Genomic DNA, 27,224 nt, shown 5'->3' on the forward strand with positions numbered 1-27,224 from the left:
ACGATGATATTTCTATAGTAAGGATCCTTAAATGGTGGCAGTGGTCGAATGGTCCCCTAATTCATGGTCCGATAACTATGGTAACAGTAGGGTTCAAGGGTTTCTGGGTTCTAGGGTTTCTAGGGTTTGTTTAGGGTTTAGTAACTTAGCTGCTACCGCCTACCCTATCGGGGCTAGTAATCCTGCTGAATAAGCGAGTTACCCCAAGGGTTTGACCGCTAGCACCCCAACAACCACCATCTCTCCTTTTCCTTCCTCTACGCCATCCAAGCTATCGACAATATCACTGCCGCCTCAAAACAACAGCTATTATCATCGGTTTACTCCAAGTGAAGGCTTCTAGCATCAATAGCAGACCCTTTTGAAGTATATAGCTGCCCAGTTTCACGTGCTCGGCCGGCTGACCGCCTTCCATTCCTCTCGGGCGCGTTTGTTGTGGTGGCAGAATGGCGCGGCTGGTTCAGTCGCGAGAGGTCGCACAACCCTCGACTGGTTTGTCGAAAGGTCAAGGGGTTTGGACGGGCAGTCCTATGCGGAGGCGTGTCACCAGAAGCCAGAGCCGAGAGTTGGAGGGACTTGGGACTCAACAGGCTCCTCGTGGTCATGGTGAGGATGGCGAGCCGTCGGCAGGTGCCGGTCGGAGAAGGTGGGGGGCCCAAAGTAAGGGACGGGTGAGCGGGAAGGGTGAGTTTCTTTCTTACTGCTACTGGTCCGTTTGGGGCGTCTCTCATTGTCCTTGATGCAGGCTTGGATGTTGTGGTCGAAGAATCCCCTCAAAGGTCGGCTCAGAAGAGTGGCCCGCAGTATGGGAACCAAGTTATTCCTGAGACTCCGGAGGATGAACACAACATCTCGGGTACTACTATTTTGCCTTCAGAACCGGACAATGATCTGGATGTCGATATTATGGTCGAGGCACTTCCGGACTTGGAGCGTGCAGCTGCCAATGTGCTCGATTTCCTCGTTCCTGGGTCAGCAGATCCCGTCAGCATCATGAGCACGGCAAAGAAGCTGAGGGATCCTGCTGGCACTCAGAGTAGACGGTTGCAGCGATCTGTGACCAATCTGAACCATGAAGCAAAGTACTTTGGCCAGAAGAGCCCTCTGACTTATCTCGACGTGGAGCATATTGTGGACGTCAGTGGACTTGAAGACTACTCGAAGCCTGTCCTCTACAAAGCCAACTGTGCTCGGTTTGCGTTGCGAATGCTCCTGGCTACACCTGGTACTGAATCCTCCCCAGAGCAGGCAATTTCTACCATCCACGATGAGTTTCCTTCACCTTTCATGGCAAATCTGGTTGAACAGGGTGTTCAGAAGTCCGTTGATGAAAGCTACCTGGAAAAGGAGACTTGGGAGCTGGCTCTAGAGATTCGCACGCAGTACTTGATAATGCAGCTCGAAGCACATCAGGATGATGATGACTTTGACCCAGTCGAGATACTGACAACTGGCTTTTTCTTGGACGTGCCCAAGGACGCACCAAGTGATGCCGAACGTCGGTTTCGCGGCTTCAGTCTGGAAAGATTCACTGACGCTAGAGGGGAACTTCCGTCTAGATATCGGAGTGATGTTGAAAGCCGTTTTGATGATATGCGTGTCGTTCTGGAAGTCGACGGTACTATCGGTGCGCTCAAGGGTGACTACCGCTGGCAGAAGTTCGTCATGCAGGCCGCCCGATGGATTCGCAAGAGATGTGACGAGGTAAACAATGACTTGAAAGGCCAAATAAGCTCCATGGACATGCATGAAAGCTTTTACACCATTGCAAAGTCACGCCAAAGTATAGGCGGCACTCCGTCATTGTCCACACCTAGTGGGCGCTTTTCTAATCGTCTATCCACAACTGAAAATACAGCACGCAGGTCTGCTACTACTTCAGGTACGCCACAGGTCTCGCAGCCTTCATCGCAAGCAAGGCCTTCTGCGACCGCTTCTGCGACTGCACAAAAAGTCATGACACCCATGTCTGCCCAGAACCCTTTCCACACTGTCCCTGAAATCATTGAACCGGAGAGAAGCGTGCCCAGAGTCCCTTCAGTAGCTCACGATGTTTTGCCTCCTGCTGTCACAGAGCCCTCCGAGACCAGGCCTCAGAAGAAGTTTCGTAAATAGTGAGTATTCCCTTCGCTCCGCGTTTGTCCATCGGCTAACCTAGAGAAGCCCCTTTAATAACCGAGACGCTATCGCCCGGATGGGCCAACGAAGGCAAGAGCTTCGTCATTCAGTTGATGCGTCAAGCTCTCGCCGACAATCTGACTCAGTCAGATTCAATACTGCCGAGGTGGCAGAGCAATCTGCAGCCGACAGGCGACAGACTGTGTCTGCAATCCCACCTCGGCGGAGCTCAACGACCCCAGCACCGCCCAACGAGGCGCAGACTACCTTTGACGCTTCTCGCACGCTCGTAAATGATGAAACGCAGGTTAACAATGACACTGAAGCCTATGAGGATACCCAGTTGAATGATGGCGATGAGACGCATGAAGAGACGCGGTTGAACGACGAACATACAACGGCCGAAGACACTGAGGTTTTCGTGTACGATGAACCTCTTGATATAAGTCAGCATACTGAGAACCATCCGGAGAGGTCCCACAGTCCTCCGATGAATCGGTCCGTCCCGAGACCCCGCCGAGAGCCTGCTTCTACACTGGCGCCTCCTAGAGTGGAGAACAACCTTTCGCTTCCCTCAAGCAGGGATGTCTGGAACATGGCGAATTCTCGATCGCGGGCTACTCCAGATGCCTCTAATAACTCCCGACCTGCGTTCATCGACCGCCAGGAAAATGCAGTGCGCGTTTCTCCGGTTAGCCAGACATCGGGTCCGAGAAGTGCAGAACGGAGGCCTCGTGGACGGCCCCCCAAACGCAGACGCGAAACTGAGTCTGTCTCTGAGAGCGAAGAGGAATATGATACTGATGACCGTGAGGTAGCCACGGAACGTCGGCGTGCCCAAAAGCCCGTGCAGGCGCGACAAAGCAAGCGCGCAAGGGTAGACAGCGGCCGCGAAGAAGCTGAGGGTGAGGCCCAGGGCCGACGTCGTTCCGGATCGCAGGAAGCTGCTGGCTCGCCAGTTCGCGCACAGGCCCGGTCGCCACAGAGGGATGACCGGCGGGCGATGCCACCACCGGGACCTAAGCGGAGAACCAGAGGCTGGACAGAGGCCGAAGATGCCCGGTTGATACGCTTGATCGAAGAGCATGGTGTTTCGTGGACAAAGATCGAAGACGAGAACGCGATACAGCCTGAAAAGGAAGGAGAATCTCGATTCGAAAACCGAAACCAGGTGCAAATAAAGGACCGTGCGAGGAACTTGAGGATCAAATTTCTCCGGTAAGTAGTCATCGCCTCTCTGATGTAGGTAATCCACTAATTAAGTCAGGGAGTCCCTACCGATTCCCAAGAACTTTGTAGATGTGACGATGAAGGAGGTAGACAGGGAGAAGCTCCGGAAACAAGATATTGACCCGGATCGTAAGGAATAAGTTGGACACTGTCTGTGGGATTCAGAGCTGGGGCATTTGATAACGCTTTGTGTGACGACATGATTTATGATACCTATGGGGATTTCGGGATTCGTTGAGACCTGTTACTGGAGTCGGGTTTACGAACAATTTGGATGATGCAGCGACACTCAATAATGATTATTACCACTATTAATGGCTAATTTTGGGGGCTCGATACTGTAACTAATGACTCTTATTCTTTAAATGTCTTCAATTATCATTGCCTCGTTCGAAATCTTAATCACCTAGCTTTTCATGTCAAATAAAGCCACTACTAATTCTATACTGTGGTCGAAGACCACTTAACATCTACAAAGGACAGAGTCTTTAGTATCCAGCGCAGGGTCGAAGTATGTAATCAGCAACAACCTCTGGCCACCAGTACCGAAAATGAATGTCTAGTGATGAAGATAATGAGGACTATGGACTCAATCCCAATCCTTTGCATTCGAATAACCGCACAAGACCTATGCCAACAGGGAACATCTAAGCCATGACATGATGAGGCAGATAGCTCTGAGAGTCACTGCCCAGGGCATAGTTTGCCATGGATTAAAAATGATTGCCACGGTCCTCCAACCAAACTAACTGGAACAATCCCTTAGCAGCCACAGCCGCCGCAGCACTTCCGGATGTTAATCGAAGTGTACTGAGAAGCACCCAGACAAGAGGAACAGCAATCACGGGCTTCAATGGTGGTGGGGCAATTTCTCAAGTTCCTATTTCAGATAAGAAGTCAATATATTCTCTTCAAATAAAGGCAAGGATGTATATTGCTTTCGTTACTTACTGCCTGTCGCTTCATCTTTCCATGCGCAGACACTTTGTCATCGTTGTGCACATGTCCAGCCGTGACAAGGGCTGCAAAGAGGGCTGTGAAAAGAATGGATGAGATCTTCATGGTGGTCACAGGTAATAATCTTTTATCGGTGGTGGGATCTTAGGATGATAGTATAGAAAGGTGATTCTGAGTTGTAGAGAATAAAGATCAAGAGCTGGCAGTATGAACCCATTTATATAGCAAAGGAACGGTCAAGTAAGGCAACTAGTCTATTGCCATCGACCCTCACCAGAGTGAAAGATGAGGTTGATCATTCAGATCGTTGCATATTATTAGATGCTATTGTTGCTCAGTGGCTTGTTCGGGCAATTTTATATGCAAGGAGATATCTAAATCGGGTTCTGCAGATCGTGCTGAGCGATTGTATGCGCATAACGGTCAATTTGATTACGTACGGGAAGCAGATCAGATCTTCATAGAATAGTAGAATGTATGTTTGCCTCCTGCAGTTCGATGTAGTGTGGTGAAGTTGATGCCGAAACTCATACATGCTTCTAGTAAGGAATAATACTAGGACTAGTGCCAATTTAGGCAGCGGGTTCGGGCTGATTCACATGACGAGGCTGTGCTTCATTTGCTGACGTCCATCCGCCATGTTGACCATTTGTAGGTAATTTATTCCCTCCTAGCGCATCCATATCTCACCATGGGTCTGCGACGCAGCTGTGTCTTCTGTCGTACTCGTAAGATTCGATGTTCCGGTGAATCCATATGCAGTGCCTGTCGGAAGCGCAACCTTAGCTGCGAATATAGCCTGGAAGCTCGAAAGGGACGGCCCGCGCAGAGAGGAACAACAACATCACAGCCTCCATTGACGTCGGAACTACATACTAACAATGGAAGCGATAATTCGTCGCCATTGCAGTCGGGGGCATCTGCAGAGAATTCCTTGGCACCCGACTCGGCAGCCCATGGCCACGAGGATTCTGCAACCAGCTCCGACCTGAATATTCATGTTGGCGATGAGCTGGACCGGAGATTCGATGCCTACTTTATCACGAAAACTGACTCGGGCTCTAATCTCTTTCAAACTGCAATTGCCACCTATCAGCGGGAATTGGACAAGTCGCCTCGGAAACCCCCATTTCGTCCAATACAGCTTCCTTTGACCTATGATGGGCTGCTGTCCTTTATGGCGTCGGAGATGGTGGGCATCCTGCCGCTCCGTTTTAGTTTCCTGGGAGTTCAGCAATTGGAGGCTCCGAATCAGAATTTTTATGTGTCAACCTTGGCAGCGGACACCACGCGTACGATGTTCGACAGTCTCGAGTTTGATGTCGATCCTTTGATGGCGCTGGGAAAGCACCTGATCATTCAGCTGGTTGATGTGTGGTTTTCGGCCCATCCATTGTCACCTTTGGTCTCTAAAACGCTGCTAATCACGGCAATCCAGGATGATACAGTGGATAAGGCCCTTCTAGCAGTCATATTGGCTGATGCATGTGATATACAGCCTATCGTGAGCAAGCTGCATGAAGATATTCCAAATGATCCTCAGACACTCTACAACTTTGCTATCTTGCAGCTGAAGCAGCGCACGGTGGTGCTTGGACACTCCTCGGTTCTTTCTACAGCTCAGGCACTGTTTCTGGTAGGATGGAGGGAGTTGTGCCTCGGCCATGCCCGACGCGCTACCTGCTTCACAGGCTATGCCTGCCGTACAATTGCCACTTTGTACACCTTTTGGCAGGCTGATAATTGCAGGAAGTGTGGCAGAAAGCTTAATGGCGTGGATATAGGTATCGTCGAGCAAGAATTGGCACAGAACATTTACTGGCTCTGCTTGGCCACCACAACATGGGTGTTCATGCAAAGCAATCAGCCATTCTCGTTGCTCACTCCGGAAACGACGCCCGACTTCCCGTGCCTGGATGAGGCAGCTTCAGCCATTCTCCACTTAGACCGCGAATCGGGAAACATCTCCACGCTACAGGCCCAATTCCAGGCTACTCGGTGTCTGTGGCCACTCAGTCACATCACCAGTACAGTGGCCCATATCTACACGCTGTATCTCAATGCGCCTACAGAGAATAAAGAAGAGCAAGCTGTGCCATGGCAAAAACAGCATCTTCACGAGTTACACCAACTTTTTCAGCCTTGCTATGATCGATCTGTTTTGGCGTCGAGGATGCATAGGATCCTCCTCCATGCCATCGAACTCGTGGAGAGCCAGGTCACCATAGTATCTTCACGGTCTTTGCTATTGAATGCGTACCATAGTATTGCTATTCACATGCTTTTTTCTGGAGACAAAAGGGGTCAAGAGCGGCCGATGATCTCGCAATCAGTCATGGACTCATTTTGTCTGTCGGCTTCTGCACTTCTTGCTATTACTCGACAAAGCCATTTCCAAGTGACTAGTCTGATGCCTACGCAAGAGCTTCGAGGCGTCAATGGATCCAAAATAATGCTATATGCTCTAGACACTTGCAGCAGGGGATTTTCGTACATATATGCGAAACACGAGCGTGGATCGATTGAGGAGCGCAATATGATCAGCTTAAGACAAAGCCAGCTAGTCCATATTGCCAACCAGCTGCATCAAGCCTGTAAAGGCGATGTAGTGTCTCGGCTTGGAGCAGCGTTACTGCCGGTGAAGAAGAGATTGAAGCGTGCGAAACAAGCCTTTCAGCATCTTGAATCAACCTCCGTTCCCCAATCAGCACTGCTTTCTGGTCAGAACGAGCAGAACCCATTGAGTAACTCGTCTCCTGCAAGTGATCTTCTAATGGACCTGGGCTTCAGCATGAACCAGATGGCAGACCCGTCTCTTGCTCCTGATTACTCCGAGCCTTTGCCACTCATGGCAATCGATCAAACCTGGCCGCTGTCTGGGAACCCTTGTGAGATATACGATCCAGGCTTCTTCCTAGACGGACCGATCACAGGGTCACTTCTGGGGTTTCCCGGCCTTGCCAAAATGAACATGCAACTTCAGGATTACGTATCTCTAGACGAAAGCGACCCGAACCAGGACGCGCTTGCTCTCTTAAGTCAAGGCACGAGTGGCATTTCGTTTGATGAACCGAACGTCCAAAGCACTCATGTCAACCCTCCGGACACTGAATACAGTGCTTTTCCATAATAACTGATTATGGTAGCATTTGACCCTGTTGTTCACCTTGGTCAAACCGCAATGAGTATCGTGTACATTCGAGGAACCAGGGCATCTAAACATTCAATCGACTCACAACATTATGACAGCAGCTCATGCCTCGTCCCATTAACTTCCAATTCAACAGGCGGTCGCTGTGTCTTTACCAAGGCCTCAGAGTACCCTTGCTCCATTGCCATGTTGCCACCACCACTGGGCCTCTGCATCCGTTTCCTTTCCCTCCTCTCCCAAACCGCCCACACAAGTGAAGCACCTGCAATAACGCCCAGAGGAACCCCAACCCCAACACCGATGGCTGTGTCCCGCGAAGAAGAAGGGGATGAGGAGGAGGAAGAAGACGACGAGGCGGATGGAGATGCCACCGCGGACGACGAATTAGAAGAGGCGCACGTATTATTTCCCGACGACGTATCCGCTGTAGAGTTCGCAAGCGCAGCATACCCAAACAGCATCTTCCCCGTAGCGACCTCAAACGAGTTCCCATACGGGCAAATAACGTCACTACCATTGCTTATCGGAGTACCGCAGCAATACGTCGAGACGCCATTTTTGTAGAGCAGATTGATAATAGAGCAGCCGCCATCTTTGTTGATGTCTTCTATACATTATAGAACACATCCAGATTAGCGATGATTTATTCCCCCACACATATTCATCCATCAACTTAAGAAGCTCTACGAATCAAGTACGTACGACAAACAGACGGACAGTTGTCCGACTCCCAATTTGGATCCGTGCACGCCCCCCGGGAGAGAACATATGGCTGTTCCCCCGTATCCATGCAGAGGTTATTCGATAAACAGACGTCAGATTTGCCGCAGCATGCGGAATACGTGTCCGATGAGCAGGGGACGTTGTTGCTGGCGATAGACCCGTCGGGGAAGTAGCATGTAGCTGTTGCGCTGCTTGTCGATATGCATGTCGCGAGGAGGAGCGCTGTCGCGCGGATTCCTTTAACAATCATAGTGAAAGGAGAAAGGGAGAGAAATAGGGTCACGTTCTATGCTATTAAGTAAAGAGAAAAAAGCGGATTACGGATGAAATTGGAGAGTGAAAACACGAAGACACGAAGATGCTCGTGTCCCTGGGACACTGCTGCCCGAAGGGAATGAAAAAGAAGAAAAAAAAAGAAAAAGAGCTCGAGCGAGCGGGCGAGCCCCATTGCGAATTCAACTAAACATAAGTAACTAATCCTGCTATGGGCTGGCAGCTGATAATGAATCCTGCATTGCAGGATACATCCCTATAAGATGACTGGATATTAATCGCATCATTGCTACGTTCGGGCCATCCAATGTATTTTCTTTTCTTCAGAGCCTTGCAGATAAAGTGGGGGCCGATTTACAGGGCTGGTCAGACACCCATCTTTGTATGTATTGGACTTTGATGGTTCTTTAAGGGGGAGGGGTTGACGAAGAATTGGGCTGTGAAATGGGGGCTATTTTCTCACCGACTTTATCCGTCGGTGCCTCCTCGTATTCTTGTGTGTGGCGAGGAAGCTAGGCTATCTACTGTGGAGGTTGATGGCACGTTAAGTAGTCCAGATGAGGGCTTAGCCTCATTGATCCTGCGGACTATTGTTTATTGTCCTATATGGTAATTATCTCCGAAGCGCCTCCAGATGCCGATGGCTTTAATTGTGGATTGACTCTCAAAGGAAATAGTTGAATAGAACATATTGAAATGGATACCTTAAAACAAGAGTGACTATCACTGGGAAATTCACTTTCTGCTCAGCAGAAGCAAAAGTACATGTCGCATCGAACCCGCGATTAACTCCAGCCTATTATAGGTAAGTACCTTCAATGCCTAGCCCTGTACCCATACCGTACATCCGTAGCTATTTATACATGATGACTCATCCCCGCTTAAATCAATCAGTCCATCCATCCATCCACTCCATCCGCTTAGAATGTAGGATGTAGAAAGACATATCTACAGTCCGAGCGCAACAATTGCCGCCATAACCACACCCCCGATCATCCCACCAGCAGGAGCACCAGCGACAGCAGCAGCGGCACCCGCACTAGTTGATGGGCTCGCGGCGGCCGAACCACTGCTCGCCGCTCCGGATGCAGCAGCCGTGGCAGACGCCGAAGCAGACGACGCCACAACAACCATAGACGACGCCGCAGCAGCACCAGTAGCCGGAACAGTGACGCCCGTCATGGACGGCGCCGTAAGAATTACACTCGGGATGGTAGATTTAGCTGCGCCTCCGTCTGCACCGGAGCTGGGGGCGATAGGGATGCCGGTCTCCACCATGGTAGGATTGACTGTCATGGTCTCAGGAGAGTTGGAGTTGCCTGAGGATGAGTCGGAGTCATCGGACTCCGGGGCAATCACGATGCCATTCTCGACATTGTCTGTGGATTCACGTTTCAGTTCTGTGACGATGTTGTTGTCGGTTGTGGGCTGCGAGATGGTGGTGGAGTTGTTGATTAGCCATGCATTGGTGCCGCCACCTATAGTGATTTATGCATTAGTATAAGATCCTGTTGGGTTGACTAACGAGGGTCTTATGAAGGGAGTATACGTACAAGGATCAGATGGAAATCCGGAGCAAGGGGTCTCGCATTGTGTGGAAGAGACCTTGGCTGTTGAAGGGGGCAATGCATCGCCGCAGTAGCATTCGTCGCCGTTGTAGAGGGCGAAGATGGGCTTGTTTTGCTTCGTGCAAATTTGCTGGCAGTAGCCTTCGGATTGGAATTGAAAGGTGCCCGCTGAGGTTAGCTGGCCGGGGCTGCTATAGCAGCCTACGATTGTGTAGGCAGAAGCGGTGGTGAGAAGGGAGAAGATAGAAAGGGAAATGATCTTGGTGGCACTAGCTTTAGGCATTGTGATGAAAGAATGGAAGTTTTGAGGTTATTTTTCCTTTTCGGTTTTCTTCAAATGAGCGAACGAGTGGGATTTTGTATGTATGTATGTATGTAGTTATATACCGGCAAGAAAAAACGAGAGAAAAGTAATAAAAGAACGAGATGAAACATCTGATATCAGCAGAACTCACTGGCAGGCATAACCTAAATATGATCCATCCGATTATCCCATCGTTAGGGATGGTTGGCACCCGACCCAACCCCTTGGGATTTTGGAACACCCGAACTTGACACAAAAATCGGCGTGTGAAACGCAGTAGAATGCCGATCTGAAGATCGCGTGAACGAACGCCCATCTGATTCTCCGGATTCCAAAATGGTTCGCTCGGCTCCACGTCCCGCGCGTTATGGCCGATCCCTTGCTGTCTTGGGGGCGATGTTTCATCATCGTTGCTGTCGTGTTGGTCTTGGGAGGACCCATTTGAGTGGCTACAAGCCTCCGCAATGCGGATACACCGTTCGCCAGGTACCCGAGCGAGGGATGTTGTTTGTCCCGGTGATGTAACGATCGTCGCACTATTGCTTTCTGAGACCACCACGCGGCCGACTATCGATTGTCAGACTCTTTTGGCCCTGTGGATGTCGTCAGGTTTGGGAGCCCCTGTGGGGAGGAAAAGGATGACGTTCATGGTCTGCGAAAATCTGATTTGCTAGGCGAGGCTGTGTCTTGGTCGGACTGGGGCTACCTAGATAGTATTCTAAGAATCTTCAGATGTGGATGCTCGCTTGTTGTTTGTTTTGTTCCTGACCCATGGAACCGAAGTCGGATAGCAAAGTTGGCACTTGGCAGGCAGAATGGAGAAATGGAGAAAATAGAGTAAAGGGAGCCATCCTGAAGCTGCATTGTACTTTTTCGCCTTGTTTAGCGCCGATCACGAGACTGGCACCTGATACTTCCATCTTCCCCCTTTTGGCCTCACACTCTTTCCTTGTCTGCCTCGACATTCTTATAGTTCTTACTTAGTTGCACTCGCTCTGCTTTAGCGTCAGCCACTCCGCTAATTTGCTTCTGTCAGTGTTCGAATCTTCCGCATAAATCACCGGCTATGTTAGGCGCCGATCATCCACAAGCTTGATCGCGCCACTGAGATGCACTGACGTCTGCAGAACTTGTTGCAGACAGCCTCATGGCTAAGGCTGTGTTGTGTTGTGTGTCGGCCGATTCTCATGTCTGACAATTTATTCGGCCCCTACAATGGTAGGAAAGCAAGTCCCGGGCTGTGGAACTCCCACCAGTCAATGTTGACTGCGAAGGTTGCCGGCCGACGATAATATGCAACAAGTGAACGAAAGGGGTGTCGCTATTGGCAATCCTTGTGAGACTAATGACTAACATTGCATCCCTTGATTTGTCACCATCCAGCAGGATCACTACTAACTATCTAGTCGCTGCTGGACGGAGCTCGGCCGATGCTATGCTGTGTGTTGATTGACATTACGATGGAAAATAATACTTCGGTCTTTTTGGTCAATGCAGATGCCACTGCAATTGCAACGCAATTCCAATGCCTCCGTGAGGTTATCCGCTATATACCCAAATCTAATGCATCACTGCACCTTTTACTGCATGCGATCAGCCCCCCCAACATTGCTTACTGCCTCTTCCATCTCGCCTGCCTCGACCTTCCTGCTATGGCAATTCTTTCCCCAAGCTGAGCGGTTCCATCCGCTTCCCGACCGCCAAACTTATCAACCCGAGCGATACGGAGAGGGGAAAGGCTATCACGGCAATGATTGCGCAACTCTGCGATAAGATAACCCCATGTTTTGACGTAGCCTCGGCCCTGTCTTCTCCTCATTATTATCCTCCGATTCCCCCAGGGTTCCTGTCTTCTGCAGAAAGTGCTCTCGGAATCGAAGATGACCAGGTTTCAATTGCTTCCCCTTGTCGCAGGGCTGCTTGCCCCTTCAATTGCAGCCCTTAGCATCCCTTCCCCGCAGCAGATCCTCGATTCTCTCACTTTCGGAGAGCACACCGACGGCTTTTGTCCGCTGGCACCCAAGGTTGAGGTTCCTGACGATGGTTTCTTTCCAGCTCTCAAGTTCGTAGAAGATGCCTCGTTCAAGTCGCGCCAAGTCAATCGTCTCTCCAGGGCGGTTCAAGTTCCGACCGCAATCGACGACTACATGAAGGATCCCTACGACGAAAAGTTCGCCCCATTCCTCGACTTCCAGAAGCTCCTGCAGACCCTCTTTCCCCTCACGTACGTCCCCAGTCCCCGTCTTCATGGCTCCATCTAACGCAATCCAGCCACTCCTACGCCCGCGTAGATCACATCAACCGATTTGGTCTCGTCTTCACCCTCAATGGCACAGATGACTCGCTCAAGCCCCTGCTATTCACCGCGCACCAGGACGTCGTGCCCATCAACGACCCTGCCGACTGGACCTATCCCCCCTTCGATGGCCACTACGACGGCGAATGGCTCTGGGGCCGCGGTGCCAGCGACTGCAAGAACGTCCTGATCGGTCTCATGTCCGTTGTTGAAGACCTACTCTCCCAAAAGTGGGAGCCAACCCGCACAGTCGTCCTGGCCTTCGGATTCGACGAAGAATCCCACGGCTTCCTCGGCGCCGGATCCATCGCCAAATTCCTTGAGAAGAAATACGGACCGGACAGCTTCGAATTTATCCTCGACGAAGGCGGCATGGGCCTCGAAGTTCTAGACGACAACAACAACGGCGTCGTCTACGCTCTCCCCGGCGTTGGCGAAAAGGGCAGCATCGACGTTGTGCTCACTCTGGCCGTACCAGGCGGCCACAGCTCCGTGCCCCCTCCACACACGGGAATCGGCATCATCGCCGAGATCATCTATGAGCTAGAACGCCAGGACCTCTTCGTCCCCGTCCTAGACACTCACCACCCGACCCGCAAGATGCTCGAATGCCAAGTCCGCCACTCCCCCTCGCAAGTCGAACCGTGGCTCGCCTCCGCCCTCCAATCAAGCGACTACATCTCCCTAGCAGAGAAACTGGCCTCCTCGCGCGGCGACAAGTTCCGCTTCATCCTCCAAACCTCCCAAGCAGCGGACATCATCAACGGCGGCGTCAAATCCAACGCTCTCCCCGAGAAAATCAACGCCCTCGTCAACTACCGCATCGCTCTGCACCAAACCCCAGACGATATCAAGAACCGCGCTGTGGAGATCATCTCTCCCATCGTCAAGAAATATAACCTCTCCCTCACGGCCTTCCCGGAAAGCGACACCGTTGACCCCTCCCTCAACAACCACCTCACCCTTACTACCCTCAGCGGCGCCCTCAGTCCCGCCCCGGTCAGCCCAACGGACATCGACACCGACGCCGTCTGGGCCCGTTTCTCGGGCGTCACTCGCTCGGTCTTCGAATCTGTCCCTAGTCTCGAGGGCAGAAAGGTCGTCGTGAGCGGCGACATCATGACCGGGAATACGGATACGAGATTCTACTGGGCTTTGTCGAGGAATATTTACAGGTGGAGTCCGTCGAGGGCGGGTAAAGCGCTGAATATTCATACTGTTGATGAGAGGATCGATATTGATATTCATCTTGAGGCGATGATGCTGTATTACGGTATGCATCTCTCCTTTTATGGATACTCCTATCAGACTAACTTGTATCTCTAGATCTTATTCGCTCTTTCGATGGACGGACCGATTCATCTGTCATTTCTGCTGCGTCGGCAGCTGCTGATGATGAACTTGCTCACGACGTGCTGTGAGTCTGTAGGAACTCTCCTACTCTTTAGGGTGGCTCAGGATGAATGATGGTTATGAATCATGTGGTCTACTGCGCCAAAAGTTCATGTCTTTCCTGGAGTTCAACGAGAACCAGATCTATATTTCCACGAATAGCTCCAGTATATAGCCAAATGCAACCACGTATTTGTCTATCGATCTGACAGTCTAATTCTTTACCTTATACTAGGGGTAAGAAAGGGTAAGAAAATAAAATAATATTTGCAGCGGCCTATGAAGATAATTATGTACTCGACGTTGCCCAATGCACTGTAGCCCCTCTCCCTGTAACAGGAGTAGCCATAAAAGCAAAACGAAAGTGGTAAGAAGACGGGGGCAATATCCCTGCTTTAGCAATATACAACAATAGTAACAATCGAGAGCTCAATATGAATGTATAACGAGTGACCTGCACATCGAATGCTGAAGAAGAATGGAACGGCTCCACTGAACCAAGCAGGGAATATTATGCAAAAGTTGCAAGGATAAGTCGAAATAGAACGAGAGAATTAGTTGCCTTGGTTGAGCAGAAGCAAGGCAAAGGCACCTCCCACGACGGGACGGTCGATGAAGACGTTGGTTGGGTAGCTGGGAATGGATAGGTTAGCTAGTTGAAGTCAAGTATTATTTTCCTGTTAGTACTCACCCCCCGCCAACTGCATCGTAGAGATCAGTCATTGCGTAGTTTGTGGGTGTGTCGTTGATCCACTTTGATAGAAGCTGCATGAACATGTCTCGAGTACTGGTTGATGCAATGGCCGCAGTAAACATTTCCCAATCGGCTGCGCAGAATAGATTAGTGAGTATATCACCACCGTGGGTTTGTCAAGCTCACCTTTTGTGTATTCGTGTCTAGTGTCGAGCGGTACTCCGTACTCTAGTTGAACAGTGGGGTAGAATGTACTCTGCATGTCGTATACGGACTGTGGGACCAAGTTTAGGCCCAGCTCGCGATCAGCATAGAGGTTGTATAGGAGACCTGCAAGACTGTTAGCATATAATTTTTGGTATGGATTCAAGGAAAACATACCGTGGCTGTTGTTGGAGCCATAAGCAAGTGTTGCATGAGGAGGGTTGGCATTGTGCGCGATGCCCAAAATTTGCCATCGGTCGATGTAATTATGAGCAATGGCAGTGTAGTTGGCTCCATTAGCAGAGTGATCAGTCTCGTTGCTAATCACAGCCATGGCTTCGATACCGATGATGCCCTTCAAGGCCAAGTTGGTCTGGTTCCTAAGCCTGTTGTCAGCATCTAAGACTCACATGAGGCGGGGGTCTGCACATACGCCAAGCTGCCTGCAAAGTCATCTGTCGAGATTTGGTTGGCAGGGTAGATTGCATCCTCCACAAGGTACGCCGTCCACTGGTTGAGCAAGGTATAATGCTGGGACAGGTAATCCGTGTCGCTTGCCTTCTGCGCATATGCCAAGGCCATGATAACCATGTTGCCACATTCTTCCAGTGGCATCGCCTCATCATCGCCTTTAGGATGGCCAGTAGCGTTGGGATAGTGGCTCCCTACATCGTGCATGGCGTATGCGTTGGGGTAGTTCCCAGACTCCTGGATCTCGAAAAGTGGCTTCAACAGCAGGTTAAGAAGCTCAGGGTTCGTGTACAAGAAGATGGGGTGCGCTGGGAAGATAACGTCGACCGTGTTCACGTTTCCATCGGACGAGATTTCCTTCATGAACAGGTAGGTGTTGTCCGGGGTTCCGCACAGCTGGCATGCACCAAAAGCCTGACGAACCGTGAGAGAAGTGATTGTCAGGTAGTCCTGGCCAGCTGCAGCAATGGAATCCTGGGCTATCTGAGAATCAAGATCCGACGAGAGCGATGAGGATGTAGCATAGTCATTATGGAAGAAATCCAGCTGAAAGCGGCATTAGTATAGCCCTAGAGTTATTCATCTCGTGGAAACTTACAGCTTCCGGCCCCGTGCTGAAATAGCTGGTCCACAGCGAAGGTAGAATGGTGGATCCACTGCTACTTCCTTCGTACTGGATTGCGTCGGTTTGTGCCAGACCAATAGAGTATAGAACCGAGACTGCGGATTCCACAGATCCAAGGTCATGAGCAAATGCAAAGATAGGCCAGTCGGTAGATATGGCACGATAGTCAGAATCCTGTGAGTCGCCTAGCGTTCCGTTCGCAGCAAATGCTGCACGGACATTATCGGCTATACCAGACTGGTAGGTCAGGTTTTCACTGTTGTCTGTGGCCCAGTACCAGTCTCCCCATTCTCCTTGGTCACTGACCTCGGAGAAAGCGAGCTGGGTTTGGCGACTGACTTTGTGATAGGCGACACCATTATCGGTGGTACCGTAATCCCATGTTGCAGTCGTGGTCCGGTCTCCCGACACCCATTCTATGTGAAGTCAGACAATGACCACCCTATTGCCACGCGGAGACATCTCCGCCAAGTAGGGCAAATACTCACCCGCCGAAATATCAGCATACAGCTGCACATCGTGGGGCTGGCCATCGAGAGATTCAACTTGCACATCGACATAGGAGAAAACGAGCGACTGGCGTTTGTAATCGTTTGGTGTAATTGGCGAAAGGAACGTAATATTCATCTCCACCTTGTTGGCGACATTCATGGTGAAGATACTTTTCGTAGAGGTGTACTCATAGGAAGTTTGGTTCACAGTCGCCGGTCCAGGGATTCCCATCCAGGTGTAAGCACTGCCATCAACACGAATCATTCCAGCCCAGCCAGTAATCTGGCCACTAATCCAACAGCAAGAATCAGCCTCCGTTTTGCTCCGGATCAAATACCATACGCGGGACTACTTACGACCAGAAAATCGGCCATTCTCCCGCAAGATAGCCACCGTTGCCTCCATCGCTGCCTGCAGACAGCCAGGTGCTCAGGTAAGGCGATTTGACGGCTAGCGGTATCGCAGGAGGACGGGCAGGCGAGAAGACAGAGGTAGCCCTGGCCGAAGAGGCCAGCACCGTCACCAATAAACTTATGAAAAATTGATACATTATGAATTTTGACTGCAAGACAATCAATCGGCAAACATAGTCCTTTATAGCAGTACTCCTTTTGTGTTTATTTCCCCACAGGAAAGGCAATGCCAAAACACTTAAGGTTCTGTAGATATAAGGAGATATGTGGCACCTGGAATGGGGACTGGAATGTCGGGCACACTTCAAGGTGTAGGCAATCGATTCAGCATTCCGGGAAGAAAGGAGGGAATGGGGGCATATTTGAATCAAAAGCAACAACCTGATCGTCAGGAGAGTCCAGTCAAAAATAAAATATAACCAAGTTCTGGAAGACGGCATGGAACTGCGCGATAAGAAATTACCTCCCAGCGTCGTCTGACCTGTCAGCCTCCGAGTGGACCGGACCCATGCGGTCTGCATCCATATGTCCGAGAAAAGCAAAGATGTTATTCATGGAAGAAAGGGGGACGGTATTGGGGGGGCCGTGGCTGAGTGTGATCCAGTCTTACCAAGAAGTGTTTAATTAAGGTATGTGGTCTCGCGGAGCCATTTCCCATACACAACGCTACGCTTGCAGGACAGCCTCGGGCCAAAAGCAAATGAATCAGCCAAGAAGAGAATCAATGGGTCAAAGCAGGACGCCACTAGCTCGAGAACTATACTGTCGTGGAATCCAGGTGAGCCCATGGACTGGGGCCTTAAGGAACGCAACTGGACTAAACAATGCTAAGCAAGGCCCCATGGTCTTTGCAAGCGGCACGGGTGCAAATGACTACTTACTGAAAGCGGATATGGCCGAGTGACAATATCATGAGTCCACACTAGCAATAACTATAGATTAACCGAGGAAACAGGTGACAAGGCATTTCACCGAAGTTATCGCAGCGGAGACATGAAGTGGATGCGGCCGGCAAGAGGGTGAAACCACTGACAAACAACTTTGTTGGAAGACACGCATCCTCCATGTGAAAAGGAGGCCGTCTGAAAACGGCAGGAGGTAAGATGGCGTCGGTGCCAATCGATCCTCCCACCGAACAAGAGTTCTTACGGTGTCCTCCTGCAGAACTCTGAATTTGCTGCACCCGGAGGGTAAGTCATATATCGTATCGTGGCCATCGAAAGTCAACATCCGGAGTCGATCAGTCACCGCCAGACCGGATATCCCATCGAAGTCACAACCCATATCGATCGTAGTCCCACGACAGTTTTCAGTAAGGGGAGGAAAGCAAAGCTAAACGGCCAGCATCGGCGTGGACTCGAACCTACAGCGGGTGGACAAGCAGAATAACTGGAGCCCGTCAGTGTGACCGACATTTGTGATAGCATCATGTGAGAAAATAGATACCTCGGGGGTTCCCCCTCATTCCCCTGCGTCCAGGAACCATGAAGTCCACCAGTCAGAGGAAGAGGTGCCGGGAAGAGGACCGCATGGCTGCAGTGTGATGGCACTCGACCACTGAGCATCGACCATGGCGCTGAAGATGTGGAGATGAGGGAGAGAGATTTGGAGATGGACGCCTTGACCTCCCCGGGGATCGGATGGCGGCAGGCTGACCGACGCGGAGTTCTGGCCGGGCTTCTCCTCACCAGCTATTCTACTCTCAGTAAGATTCCCAGCTCAAGATCCCAGATCGTTCCACCGAAAATTGATCGGTCACCTCGCCAATGCAGGTACCAGGCAACAATAAGCCCACATTGCTTTTGGTGCTGTTCTATTTTCAGATTTCTGTGCTTGATCTTTGCCACCAGGGGTTTGACTGCGAGTCAATGCAGCGATCGATCAACAACCAGCAGCATGATCTGGTGTTCTTGCAGAACATCGAGACAGCACAAGTAGTATGCTGCACCATGTGTCTCACAGACATCAGTGGTAGCATACACGAAGCGCAGACAGCTTCGGAATGCATAATAACCAAGACATCGCTCCCACATCGGTCTACAATATAGTTGCGGTCGGGGGTAGTATCCACGGGTAGTCCAGGAACAATGGCTTGATTGTTTGCTTGTTTGATTGTTCATTCCCAGAACCAACATCCTCCGAACCATGGATGCAACCCGACCCACCAACAATGTCGTGTTGACTGACACGAAGAAAATGAAGAATAAAAGCAAAGACAAGCTAGCTGATTGCTAGTAACTATCTACTGCAGTAGCATCCTTAAAGTTTTTCAGCAACTAATGAATAGACAATCATTCTATAATCAACAGAACCATTCTACTACTAATGCAACTACTAATAACTAATGTCTCAAACTACAAAACTAGTCTCGACAACTAAGTTATACTGCTGCATACAATACATATGCTATTGTCGACTGGAGACAAAGCATGAAGTAGGGAGATACTACTGGCTAGATAACAAATAGTCCGCAACTCCGAGGATCGCGCCATTACTCTCACTCATTGCGTTGGCGACTAAGAATATCGGGCCGGATTACTGCTTAGGAGAGCATACCTTTATTTCATCGACATGCGTGGGATTTCTCTCCTCACTCAGTAGAACTGTCTACGGATGATGTCTCTATCTCAATCCAAATAATATCCAGACCAGACAAATAACCAGGGGAATACTGACGCACATGCAAAGGTACATATCTATATACAAGAATCGTCGCAACTATACTAAATAAAATATACACAAAATGGAACAGTCTCTTTTCCTTTTCATTCCGTCAACTCTAATCCGAAGCATTATTCCGCAACGGCGTCTCCTCCATAGGAAAACTCTCTTCCGAAGGCACATGTCGGTACGGCTGCGAGCGCTGAATCCGCCTCCTCCGAAGGACCCAAAACGCGCCCAAAAGCACTCCCGCGAAGGCCGAGACAACCAGAATGAAAATAAGCAGATTCCCAAGACCACGCACGACCTGATACGCTTGGGAAAGCGCCGCAAGGAGGTCCTTGGTATCACCGTCCGACAACAAGGCAGAGGAGTGGTCCGCGCCCGCCTGGGCCTCCTTGTAGATGCTCGACGGGTTAATCGGGGAAGGAGCCTTCGATGATCCGACGAATCCAGCAGTTTTCCAGTTATCGGGCGTCTGGGTGCGATGTACGGCGGAGGTACCCATCACGTTGCCTTGGTGGTCGACAGCCGCGGCAGATACCCAGTCGAGGAAGCCGTGGGCAATGAACATGGTTTCGAAGTCGGTCTTGCTGACATTGCCGATAAGCACGGGGGCTCCGCCGTCATATGCCTGGGCGTAGAAGTTCCAGGCGGCTACATCAGTGGCGCCGTTCCAACTGACGTGGAAGATCGTGGTCAGGTCGTCCTCGGTCGTGCCGTATACGGACGCTACAAGGTCGGGCGGCGCACGAGGCCGGCCAGTGAACTCGTATTTGTATGCGCGGTAGGTCGAGAAGCGGTCCGATGCAAACTGGGCGGTCATCAAGACGTCTCCCTCTGGAGAGAATTCGCTCTGGTAGCCTGATTGACTCCAGCCAACGAATACGTTGCCGTTGGGGAGGAGTTGGGTGTTGCCGCGGAGTCGAGATAGCTGGCCGTCGGGACGGTTGTAGCGGGCGATCAATCGGGCGGTCATCGGGTTGGCGGTCGTGTCCAGCTCGACGAATAGGCCTGACGATACGGTCTCGTCGGTGGTAATTTCGTCGGAGGCGTTATTCAGGAACGAAATGATATGGTGCGTCCCGTTGGACGAGACGAATTTGACATCGTGCTGCTTGGAAAAGACAAAGTCCTGGATGAAGTTGGTTTCAGGGCCACCCAGTCGCCACATCACGCGGCCGTCTACGCCGGAGATCATATAGATGGTATCGGTGAAGCGCATCGAGATGATGTAGTCGCCAGCCTCATTCTTATCGACTGCATTCATATGCACCGAGTCGAATCCCCATTGGCCCATAGGCTCCTCCCAGGTGTGAAAGCGGTCGGTCTCATGCAAGCCCAGGTGATCGGACGAGTCCCATTCGAACAGCGGTGCACCGGTAGCCAAATCCAACTCTGCAAATCCACCCGTCAGGAAAAGCTTCTGTTCCCCCGGACGGCCGACATCAGCCATGTCCAGCATTTTCGACTGGTAGACACAGGCCAGGGCTGTTTTGCCTCCATCCATGACTTTGAACTCGTGAACATTGAATTCCCAAGTATCGTTAAGCTTGAAGACCTCCGACTCCACCTCATAATGCTGACTCAAGATAAGGCCGCTCCCCGGGACAGTTTCATCGAAGGACCGTTGCGCAATCAGGGACAAGTGAGGTTTATCGTCGATATTGTGTACCGCTTTGAAGTTGAAGGTGTTCCGGTTATCGAACATGGGGGATCCGGCCCAGATGAGAACCTGCTCGCCACGATTGAGTCAGTGATGTTGACAAGACGACTGATTCGAAAACCAGAGGGGTAGTAGAGTCTTACGCCATCTTGGTCATAGATATAGGGTCCGACTTGATACTGCAGATACTTACGAGTCGGGGATTCGGGATCGATCATGCCGTAGGGAGCAACAAACCAGTATCCCGGTGCTGCGCGGTCCCGGTCGTGGTGAGTGATTTCCCATTTCAGGGCCCGAACTTCGGGGAGCTGAGGCGATCATCGTGAGCACGAGAACAACACATGGCATACTTAGCCGTTCAAAAAAGAAAAGATGAAACTCACTGTCACAAAAGACATAAGATCCTCATCGTGGCGCTGCGCAAAAGCGAATTGCGAAAAGAGCAAGGCGAACAGACACCAAATCATGGTTCGGGCGGAGAGTGATGAACCCTCCCAGCAAAGCAAAAACCCAACGAGCGGACGAGGAATAGGCCAGGGGCGGAGAAGGGAAGAGGAAGGGGAAGAAGGTGAGGAGAGAGAAAAAGGAAAAGTAGATCAGCCATGGCGCAGGAAATCATCAGAGGCTGATTTGCAGATACACGCGCCTTATACGGGTTGGAGTGTCCAAAATCCAAGCCGCGGACCCAGATAGATAGTCGAGTTAGTTGTTCGACTGGGGCCCGAAGATCGGCGCAGGTCTCCAAACACCGTCCAGACACACCCACCACTTCTGCCATAAGTCAGGAGAGGGAACCAAGATGGAACCAGGAGAGAGCGCTAAACATGTTCGCACCCACGTACACTTGGGGCGAGCGATCCAATAGGGCAGAGCTGACTGACGGCCAATGTTGCCTGCAATGCCGCACCCACCACTAGAGAGCCCCGGTGGCTTGGGTTGAATCTCGGCACACTGGACAAGAATAGCATGGCTGGATTAGTATGGCGGAACTGCTGACGTAGGCCTGCTTGCCTGTAAGGAGTCAGCTATCGGGCCATGTTCTGTAACTAGGTAGATTAGGAAGATAGAGAAAGGGGAGTTGGAGTGACTATATTCCGAGTTATTAAGGGTCTGGAGAGGGTGTGTGACAGGGTCTTTCTTCAATCCTCATCTTCTTTCCGCTCGGTCGCGGCGGGTCCGCTGCTTGGCTTGGCCCTCGTCGCCTTACAAGATCTCAGATCGATCCAGGTGGAAAACTCTCTCAATTGAATACATAAATAGTAAATCGATACTTTGTTATGGTCTTAGATTTAGATGAACACTCGGGGATCTCCAAATCACTGAATATCATTGGCTAACTATCCTAAAATCCACAGAGTCAGCTCCTGATGTATCAGGGGGGCTAACCAAGTTCTGACCCTGTTGAGGGACGGCGGAGATGCGCTACTCTCTCTAGCCTGTGGTTAGTCTAGGGGCTCCCTCGTCAGTTTGGGCCCCAACCCCACGGTGGATTCGCTAATTTTCCAGTCCAGCCGCATCTCTCGCCTCACCCCCCGATCCGAGACGAGTAGGTATTGTGGTTTTCTTGATACTTAATGGTAAACAATCTATCTCCAATATCTCCCGAAAAGACATAAGACTTTCACCGCATCGTTATCATTTGCGTCGTCATCATTATTTTGATTATCATGGTCGTTATCATCAGTCGAAACGCTCATGTCAGAGTAGCATCATCATCATACTGTTCCTCTGACCATCGTAAATCGTGAACAGCGAGTGGCGTAGATACACTCATTCGCTCACTCTTTCACTCGAAGAAAGAAAGAAAGAGGGAGGGAGAGAGAGAGAGAGAGAGAGAGAGAGAGAGAGAAAGAGTCCTAGTAATCCCGACTAGCCAAAACTTTGGAACTGCGCGCCAACTCGATGCAGAACTCCCCCCAATCACTCTCACCGCTGCTGGTCATCACCTCTTCCTCGATGGCCGATTCCAGGCGCTGCCCGTATCGCCGCTTGAAGTCGCTCTTCACGCGCTCCAGGTGTCGCGGTTCCCAGTGCAGCCGGACCAGGCGCGAGATCAGGAGCTCTGACCGCTCCTTCCCCGGGCGGGACTCGCGAAGGGCTTGGTGGAGGAGCTGAGCATCGCGCATCGGCCGGTTGATGGCTCCGTTGAGAATATGTGCCAGAGTCTCTCCCTGTAGTCCTAGTTAGTCCATCGACAACGTTCGAGAATGATAACTCCGTCGGAGACTTACCACCAGGTTTCGGGATTTGCTAATCATGGCTTTGGCGAAATTGTGGCCGTATCTCTTTTCATACGCTCGTAGGACCTCCCGTAAGTGCGAGTCACTCCGCCGCACAATAATGTAAATCATAGGCGTCTCTCCTCCATGGGGCGTCATTAGCGCGGCATACAAGTTGTGCACATCTTCATCCACCAGACGCATATCAATTGGATCACGCTCGCTCTGCCGGCTCTCTTCCAAGACAAGGAGCACCGCCGTGCGGAACTTGTCTCCTTTCAACTCGGCCTTCATACACTTCTCCAGGCTGTCTTTATATCGTGAATCCTGGAAGCCCTTCTTGATCTCGCGGATCTCTCGGTTGGTGCGACCAAACAGAGATTCGATCAGGAGTTCACGCCTAGAGCTGCTCAACTGATAATAGCAGTTCGCCCAAAAGCCTTCCGATTCCCAGCGACCAAGAGCGGTGGCATGGCACGCCTTGCCAAACGCATCGACTCCAACCCTAAGGCGGATGAGCTTGGCAATGTTGATTCCTTTCCCATGCAGCTTGTTGTGTCTTTTGTACTCGTCGCGGAGTTCCATGATTTCGTCTGCACTCAAACGCGGCAGCACGCGGATCAGGGCCTTTTTGTCGGGGCGACCCCGTTCCAGGGCATCGTAAAGCACTGCGGCATCCGGACCCGCATCATAGAATGACACGCGTTTCTGGCTGCTACTGGGGGTTCTCACCACCACATTCTCTAGTTCCCCAGAAGCACGGTGCTCGTACCGCACGCGGCTACTCTCCCTCTTTCGGCTGCTCTCCCTCTTGGGGCGTTCGATGGTCAATTTCGTACGATCCCGATCATCCTTGGATTTCTTCCGCCTATGTACCCTGACTTCTTCATCTGAATCATACTCAAGAGGATCCATATCGGAAATATCGCCGTCCAATTTGGGGGCAATGATGATCGGCGAGGGCATGGGTGATATACTCTGGTACGTGCCCTTGTACGGTTCCAGCATTGGACTGACAGGCCTGCGGGTGGGGTCGGGGCCCTCGACCGAGAGGTTGTTGACAGAAGAGACGGAGCGACTGTGGGGTCGTGTGGTGGTACGAGGCGCTATCTCGACGTACTCCATTCCACTGCCCGAGCTGGTGGTAGGCTTAGAGAACTGAGGGTTAGCAGAATATTTGACTCCGGTCGCCTGTGGCTGATTTGCTGCAGTAGCCCCGGTTTTGGTGGAAAATTGAGGCGTTGCAGAGTATGCGACTGGCTTGGCTGCGCTATCTGCTGTGCTCTTAGAAGCATATTTAACATTGGGATCAATGTGCGCGTATTGGTACTGAGGCGGGGCAGCGTAGGGTGTCTTGACCGTCGCATCACTCGAAGCAGTGCGCTGATGTGCCGAAGCCACATGAGTGTAGGCGTTACCCCCAGGCATCGACAGTGGACGGCCATTAAAAGACGAATAAGTCTCCTGCAACCCCTGTGGAGTCACGTAGCGTACCGAGGAGGCCCCGGCGGCTGCGGTTGTAGCAGGTACAGGGGGCTCAGTGGTTGCAGAATACGGAAATGCCCCGGGCATGGATGGGCCTTGCGCTTGAGAAGTTGGCGGCACGAAGCCCGGTCGCTCACACTCCGGGACCGGTGCCCAGTTGGCCTGAGCCGTGGATGATGCAGGATAGCCGCCGTAGGGAGAAGGCTCGGGGTTTGCGTAACTACCTGTGACTTCCTCCTTCGAAGAGCTGCCAGAGTGCGATGGCCTACTGCCGTGGGCTGCATCGCTGTTAAGAGCCCCAGACATCATGGCAGGATCCTTGCGACGTACAGAACCAAGTTTGGGCATATAACGCTTGATACCTGAGATTCCGTATGTTTTTTTGTCGCGACTCCCGGGAAGATCGCCGTATGCAAGCGCATCATCATCATCCGAACTCAGCGAGTCGAGCGAAGACTCGCTTTCGTAGTGAACAGAAAGGCGATGGCGTGAATTCCGCGGCCCGGCGTCGCGCCTTGTCCCTTTGCTTTCCCCCGAATCGGATTGATAATAATGATCGCGGCCGTGTTCGGGTCGCAGGTAGGCTTCCCGTCCATCGGACTGGAAATCGGGACCAGCAGCGCCATGTCGCGTGCTAATCCGATGGGCGCCGCCTGGGCTTACACCTCTGCTGCGTGATCGAGCGCGGAGCTTTCCATCATCAAAATCAGAGGTGTAATAACTGCGGGGATCTCCGACGGACGGATCGCGATAATCGCGAGATTTGGAACGCTCGCGGATACGGCCGCTTGGTGACTTGGAACGGCCTCGCGACCATGGGTCGCCTACTTGGAGCGACATGGATCAAGGCTGGGGAATGAACCACACGGGTGGGTGAAGTGCGACAAGTGCGACAGCCGATCGCCCACAAAAGAGAAGCCAAGATACGGTGCAGACTAGGATCTAGCTTTGCACGGAGGACACAGTTCTCAGGTTACCGTTGAGAGCGTAGGTTAGCTCGGTTAGCTTGAATGGGGGACTGGGAAGAAGAGCGCAAGGAAGAACGAAGTAAAGAACTGGCAGAAGGAAGAGAAGAAGAGGAAGAGGAAGAGAAGTGAAGAGAGAGTGGCACTGCTTGTCGGGGGAAGCGGCCAAGAGCAGCAGGTGGTGGTGGGAGGGAGACACAGCGACGACTGATCATCGGCGGGATCGCGTAGAGTTCAGCTGGGGAAATTGGCCCAGTCGGAGTTTCAAGCAACCACTTTATGTGTAGTGGGACTGCAGGATAAGGGCACGGAGCTTCATCATTGGTGCTGAGCATCAGTGATTCACGTTATTCCTCCAAAGGTTGCTACTTTTCCATCCCAATTTCTTGCAGGAGCAGACCGTCATTCGAGGCAACCAACGCCTCTGGAAGGAGCCGCACACTGTCCTGTGTATTGTACAGTGTTAGTAGTACCCTGCAGCCTTGCGAGCGCAACGCCGGCCCACTGTACACGATATTAATGTGCGACAGATATCCACTGGTCTCACGAATGACGGCTGAGAAAGCTTGGGGTCCAGAATCCACATTCCTGCCGGCTAGACCGTGAGTCAAACCGCCCCTCTTTACGTCGCTCTAGCGCTCGTATACCCTCCGCCGGCAGCTGGACGAACCCCTCGCGCAACGAGGCGTCATTGGTCGTCCCGTACTCAGCCTGGCCGATCCCGCCGTCTTAAGCCTGCAGAAAAGCAGGAAAGGGTTCGAAGGTGCAGCATCCTGACATGGCGTGGGATTAGCTGGCGGGCGCCGTCCACCGGTTCTAAAACTACTGGCGATTCATTCGGATGACTGACAATCAGAAAAATCAGGCAATCAATCTTACTGCTTCCTGACTACGGGACTGGCCTTCTGAGCTCCGGCTGGGCTGGAAATCAATGATCCTTTTTCTTCATAGGTCGACGATCGAGTGACAGGACGGTTCAGACAGATAAAGCTGAGCAGTGCATAAGGCAAGCGGCGACCCCGTCGACAAATAAGAGCCGGTTCAACGTCTACAACAGCATCAGCTGAGACTGTTGGCTAATAGACCAAAATAGAAGATCTGGGACACGAAGCGTGGCCCAGTGACAGGCACCGCAGGATATCAAAGGCTGGATAGTGGCTCTTTATCGTGGCAAACGGCCGAAGAAGTTATGGGAGAATACATGAACATGGAAAATAGGTTTTTAGAAACGGTCAGAAAGTAGAGCGCGGGAGAGAAAACATAAAAGAGAAGTGTGACTTGACCAACTCAGCCAGATGCTGCGTTGGGCACACAAGA

At 51.4% G+C, this 27,224-nt stretch overlaps 11 protein-coding genes across 11 annotated transcripts; 6 read left to right on the plus strand and 5 right to left on the minus strand.

The window, feature by feature from the left end:
* Positions 1 to 446: 446 nt before the first annotated feature.
* On the plus strand, positions 447 to 3,488 carry An02g13680 (uncharacterized protein; the record flags this gene model as incomplete). The annotated part of the gene is made up of 4 exons (XM_001400462.3): positions 447 to 684; positions 746 to 2,114; positions 2,164 to 3,336; positions 3,386 to 3,488. The coding sequence occupies 4 exons, from the start codon at positions 447 to 449 to the stop codon at positions 3,486 to 3,488; spliced, it is 2,883 nt and encodes a 960-aa protein (XP_001400499.1).
* A 710-nt stretch (positions 3,489 to 4,198) lies between these two features.
* Positions 4,199 to 4,410, minus strand: An02g13690 (hypothetical protein; the record flags this gene model as incomplete). Its single annotated transcript, XM_059746764.1, has 2 exons — positions 4,199 to 4,228; positions 4,300 to 4,410. 2 exons carry the CDS (start codon positions 4,408 to 4,410, stop codon positions 4,199 to 4,201), a joined length of 141 nt encoding a protein of 46 aa, XP_059600134.1.
* A 586-nt stretch (positions 4,411 to 4,996) lies between these two features.
* Positions 4,997 to 8,020, plus strand: An02g13700 (uncharacterized protein; the record flags this gene model as incomplete). Its single annotated transcript, XM_059746765.1, has 2 exons — positions 4,997 to 7,421; positions 7,452 to 8,020. 2 exons carry the CDS (start codon positions 4,997 to 4,999, stop codon positions 8,018 to 8,020), a joined length of 2,994 nt encoding a protein of 997 aa, XP_059600135.1.
* A 1,380-nt stretch (positions 8,021 to 9,400) lies between these two features.
* On the minus strand, positions 9,401 to 10,303 carry An02g13710 (uncharacterized protein; the record flags this gene model as incomplete). Its single annotated transcript, XM_001400465.1, has 2 exons — positions 9,401 to 9,930; positions 10,006 to 10,303. 2 exons carry the CDS (start codon positions 10,301 to 10,303, stop codon positions 9,401 to 9,403), a joined length of 828 nt encoding a protein of 275 aa, XP_001400502.1.
* Positions 10,304 to 10,660: 357 nt separating this feature from the next.
* Positions 10,661 to 11,165, plus strand: An02g13720 (hypothetical protein; the record flags this gene model as incomplete). The annotated part of the gene is made up of 2 exons (XM_059746766.1): positions 10,661 to 10,845; positions 10,934 to 11,165. 2 exons carry the CDS (start codon positions 10,661 to 10,663, stop codon positions 11,163 to 11,165), a joined length of 417 nt encoding a protein of 138 aa, XP_059600136.1.
* Positions 11,166 to 11,260: 95 nt separating this feature from the next.
* An02g13730 (hypothetical protein) lies at positions 11,261 to 12,143 on the minus strand (the record flags this gene model as incomplete). Its single annotated transcript, XM_059746767.1, has 4 exons — positions 11,261 to 11,353; positions 11,444 to 11,508; positions 11,578 to 11,687; positions 11,941 to 12,143. The coding sequence occupies 4 exons, from the start codon at positions 12,141 to 12,143 to the stop codon at positions 11,261 to 11,263; spliced, it is 471 nt and encodes a 156-aa protein (XP_059600137.1).
* Positions 12,144 to 12,204: 61 nt separating this feature from the next.
* An02g13740 (uncharacterized protein) lies at positions 12,205 to 14,041 on the plus strand (the record flags this gene model as incomplete). Its single annotated transcript, XM_001400468.3, has 3 exons — positions 12,205 to 12,548; positions 12,596 to 13,893; positions 13,947 to 14,041. The coding sequence occupies 3 exons, from the start codon at positions 12,205 to 12,207 to the stop codon at positions 14,039 to 14,041; spliced, it is 1,737 nt and encodes a 578-aa protein (XP_001400505.1).
* Positions 14,042 to 14,566: 525 nt separating this feature from the next.
* On the minus strand, positions 14,567 to 17,048 carry An02g13750 (uncharacterized protein; the record flags this gene model as incomplete). Its single annotated transcript, XM_001400469.3, has 8 exons — positions 14,567 to 14,645; positions 14,704 to 14,839; positions 14,893 to 15,036; positions 15,088 to 15,290; positions 15,344 to 15,927; positions 15,980 to 16,422; positions 16,495 to 16,787; positions 16,855 to 17,048. 8 exons carry the CDS (start codon positions 17,046 to 17,048, stop codon positions 14,567 to 14,569), a joined length of 2,076 nt encoding a protein of 691 aa, XP_001400506.1.
* Positions 17,049 to 17,635: 587 nt separating this feature from the next.
* An02g13760 (hypothetical protein) lies at positions 17,636 to 19,097 on the plus strand (the record flags this gene model as incomplete). The annotated part of the gene is made up of 7 exons (XM_059746769.1): positions 17,636 to 17,811; positions 17,930 to 17,977; positions 18,076 to 18,101; positions 18,229 to 18,313; positions 18,402 to 18,645; positions 18,735 to 18,845; positions 19,038 to 19,097. 7 exons carry the CDS (start codon positions 17,636 to 17,638, stop codon positions 19,095 to 19,097), a joined length of 750 nt encoding a protein of 249 aa, XP_059600138.1.
* Positions 19,098 to 19,690: 593 nt separating this feature from the next.
* Positions 19,691 to 21,705, minus strand: An02g13770 (uncharacterized protein; the record flags this gene model as incomplete). Its single annotated transcript, XM_059746770.1, has 3 exons — positions 19,691 to 21,249; positions 21,432 to 21,546; positions 21,622 to 21,705. 3 exons carry the CDS (start codon positions 21,703 to 21,705, stop codon positions 19,691 to 19,693), a joined length of 1,758 nt encoding a protein of 585 aa, XP_059600139.1.
* Positions 21,706 to 25,952: 4,247 nt separating this feature from the next.
* On the plus strand, positions 25,953 to 26,974 carry An02g13780 (uncharacterized protein; the record flags this gene model as incomplete). The annotated part of the gene is made up of 4 exons (XM_059746771.1): positions 25,953 to 26,035; positions 26,300 to 26,447; positions 26,544 to 26,670; positions 26,859 to 26,974. 4 exons carry the CDS (start codon positions 25,953 to 25,955, stop codon positions 26,972 to 26,974), a joined length of 474 nt encoding a protein of 157 aa, XP_059600140.1.
* Positions 26,975 to 27,224: the final 250 nt, after the last annotated feature.

This window comes from Aspergillus niger (assembly GCF_000002855.4).
Source record: "Aspergillus niger supercontig An02".
Classification (NCBI taxonomy): domain Eukaryota; kingdom Fungi; phylum Ascomycota; class Eurotiomycetes; order Eurotiales; family Aspergillaceae; genus Aspergillus; species Aspergillus niger.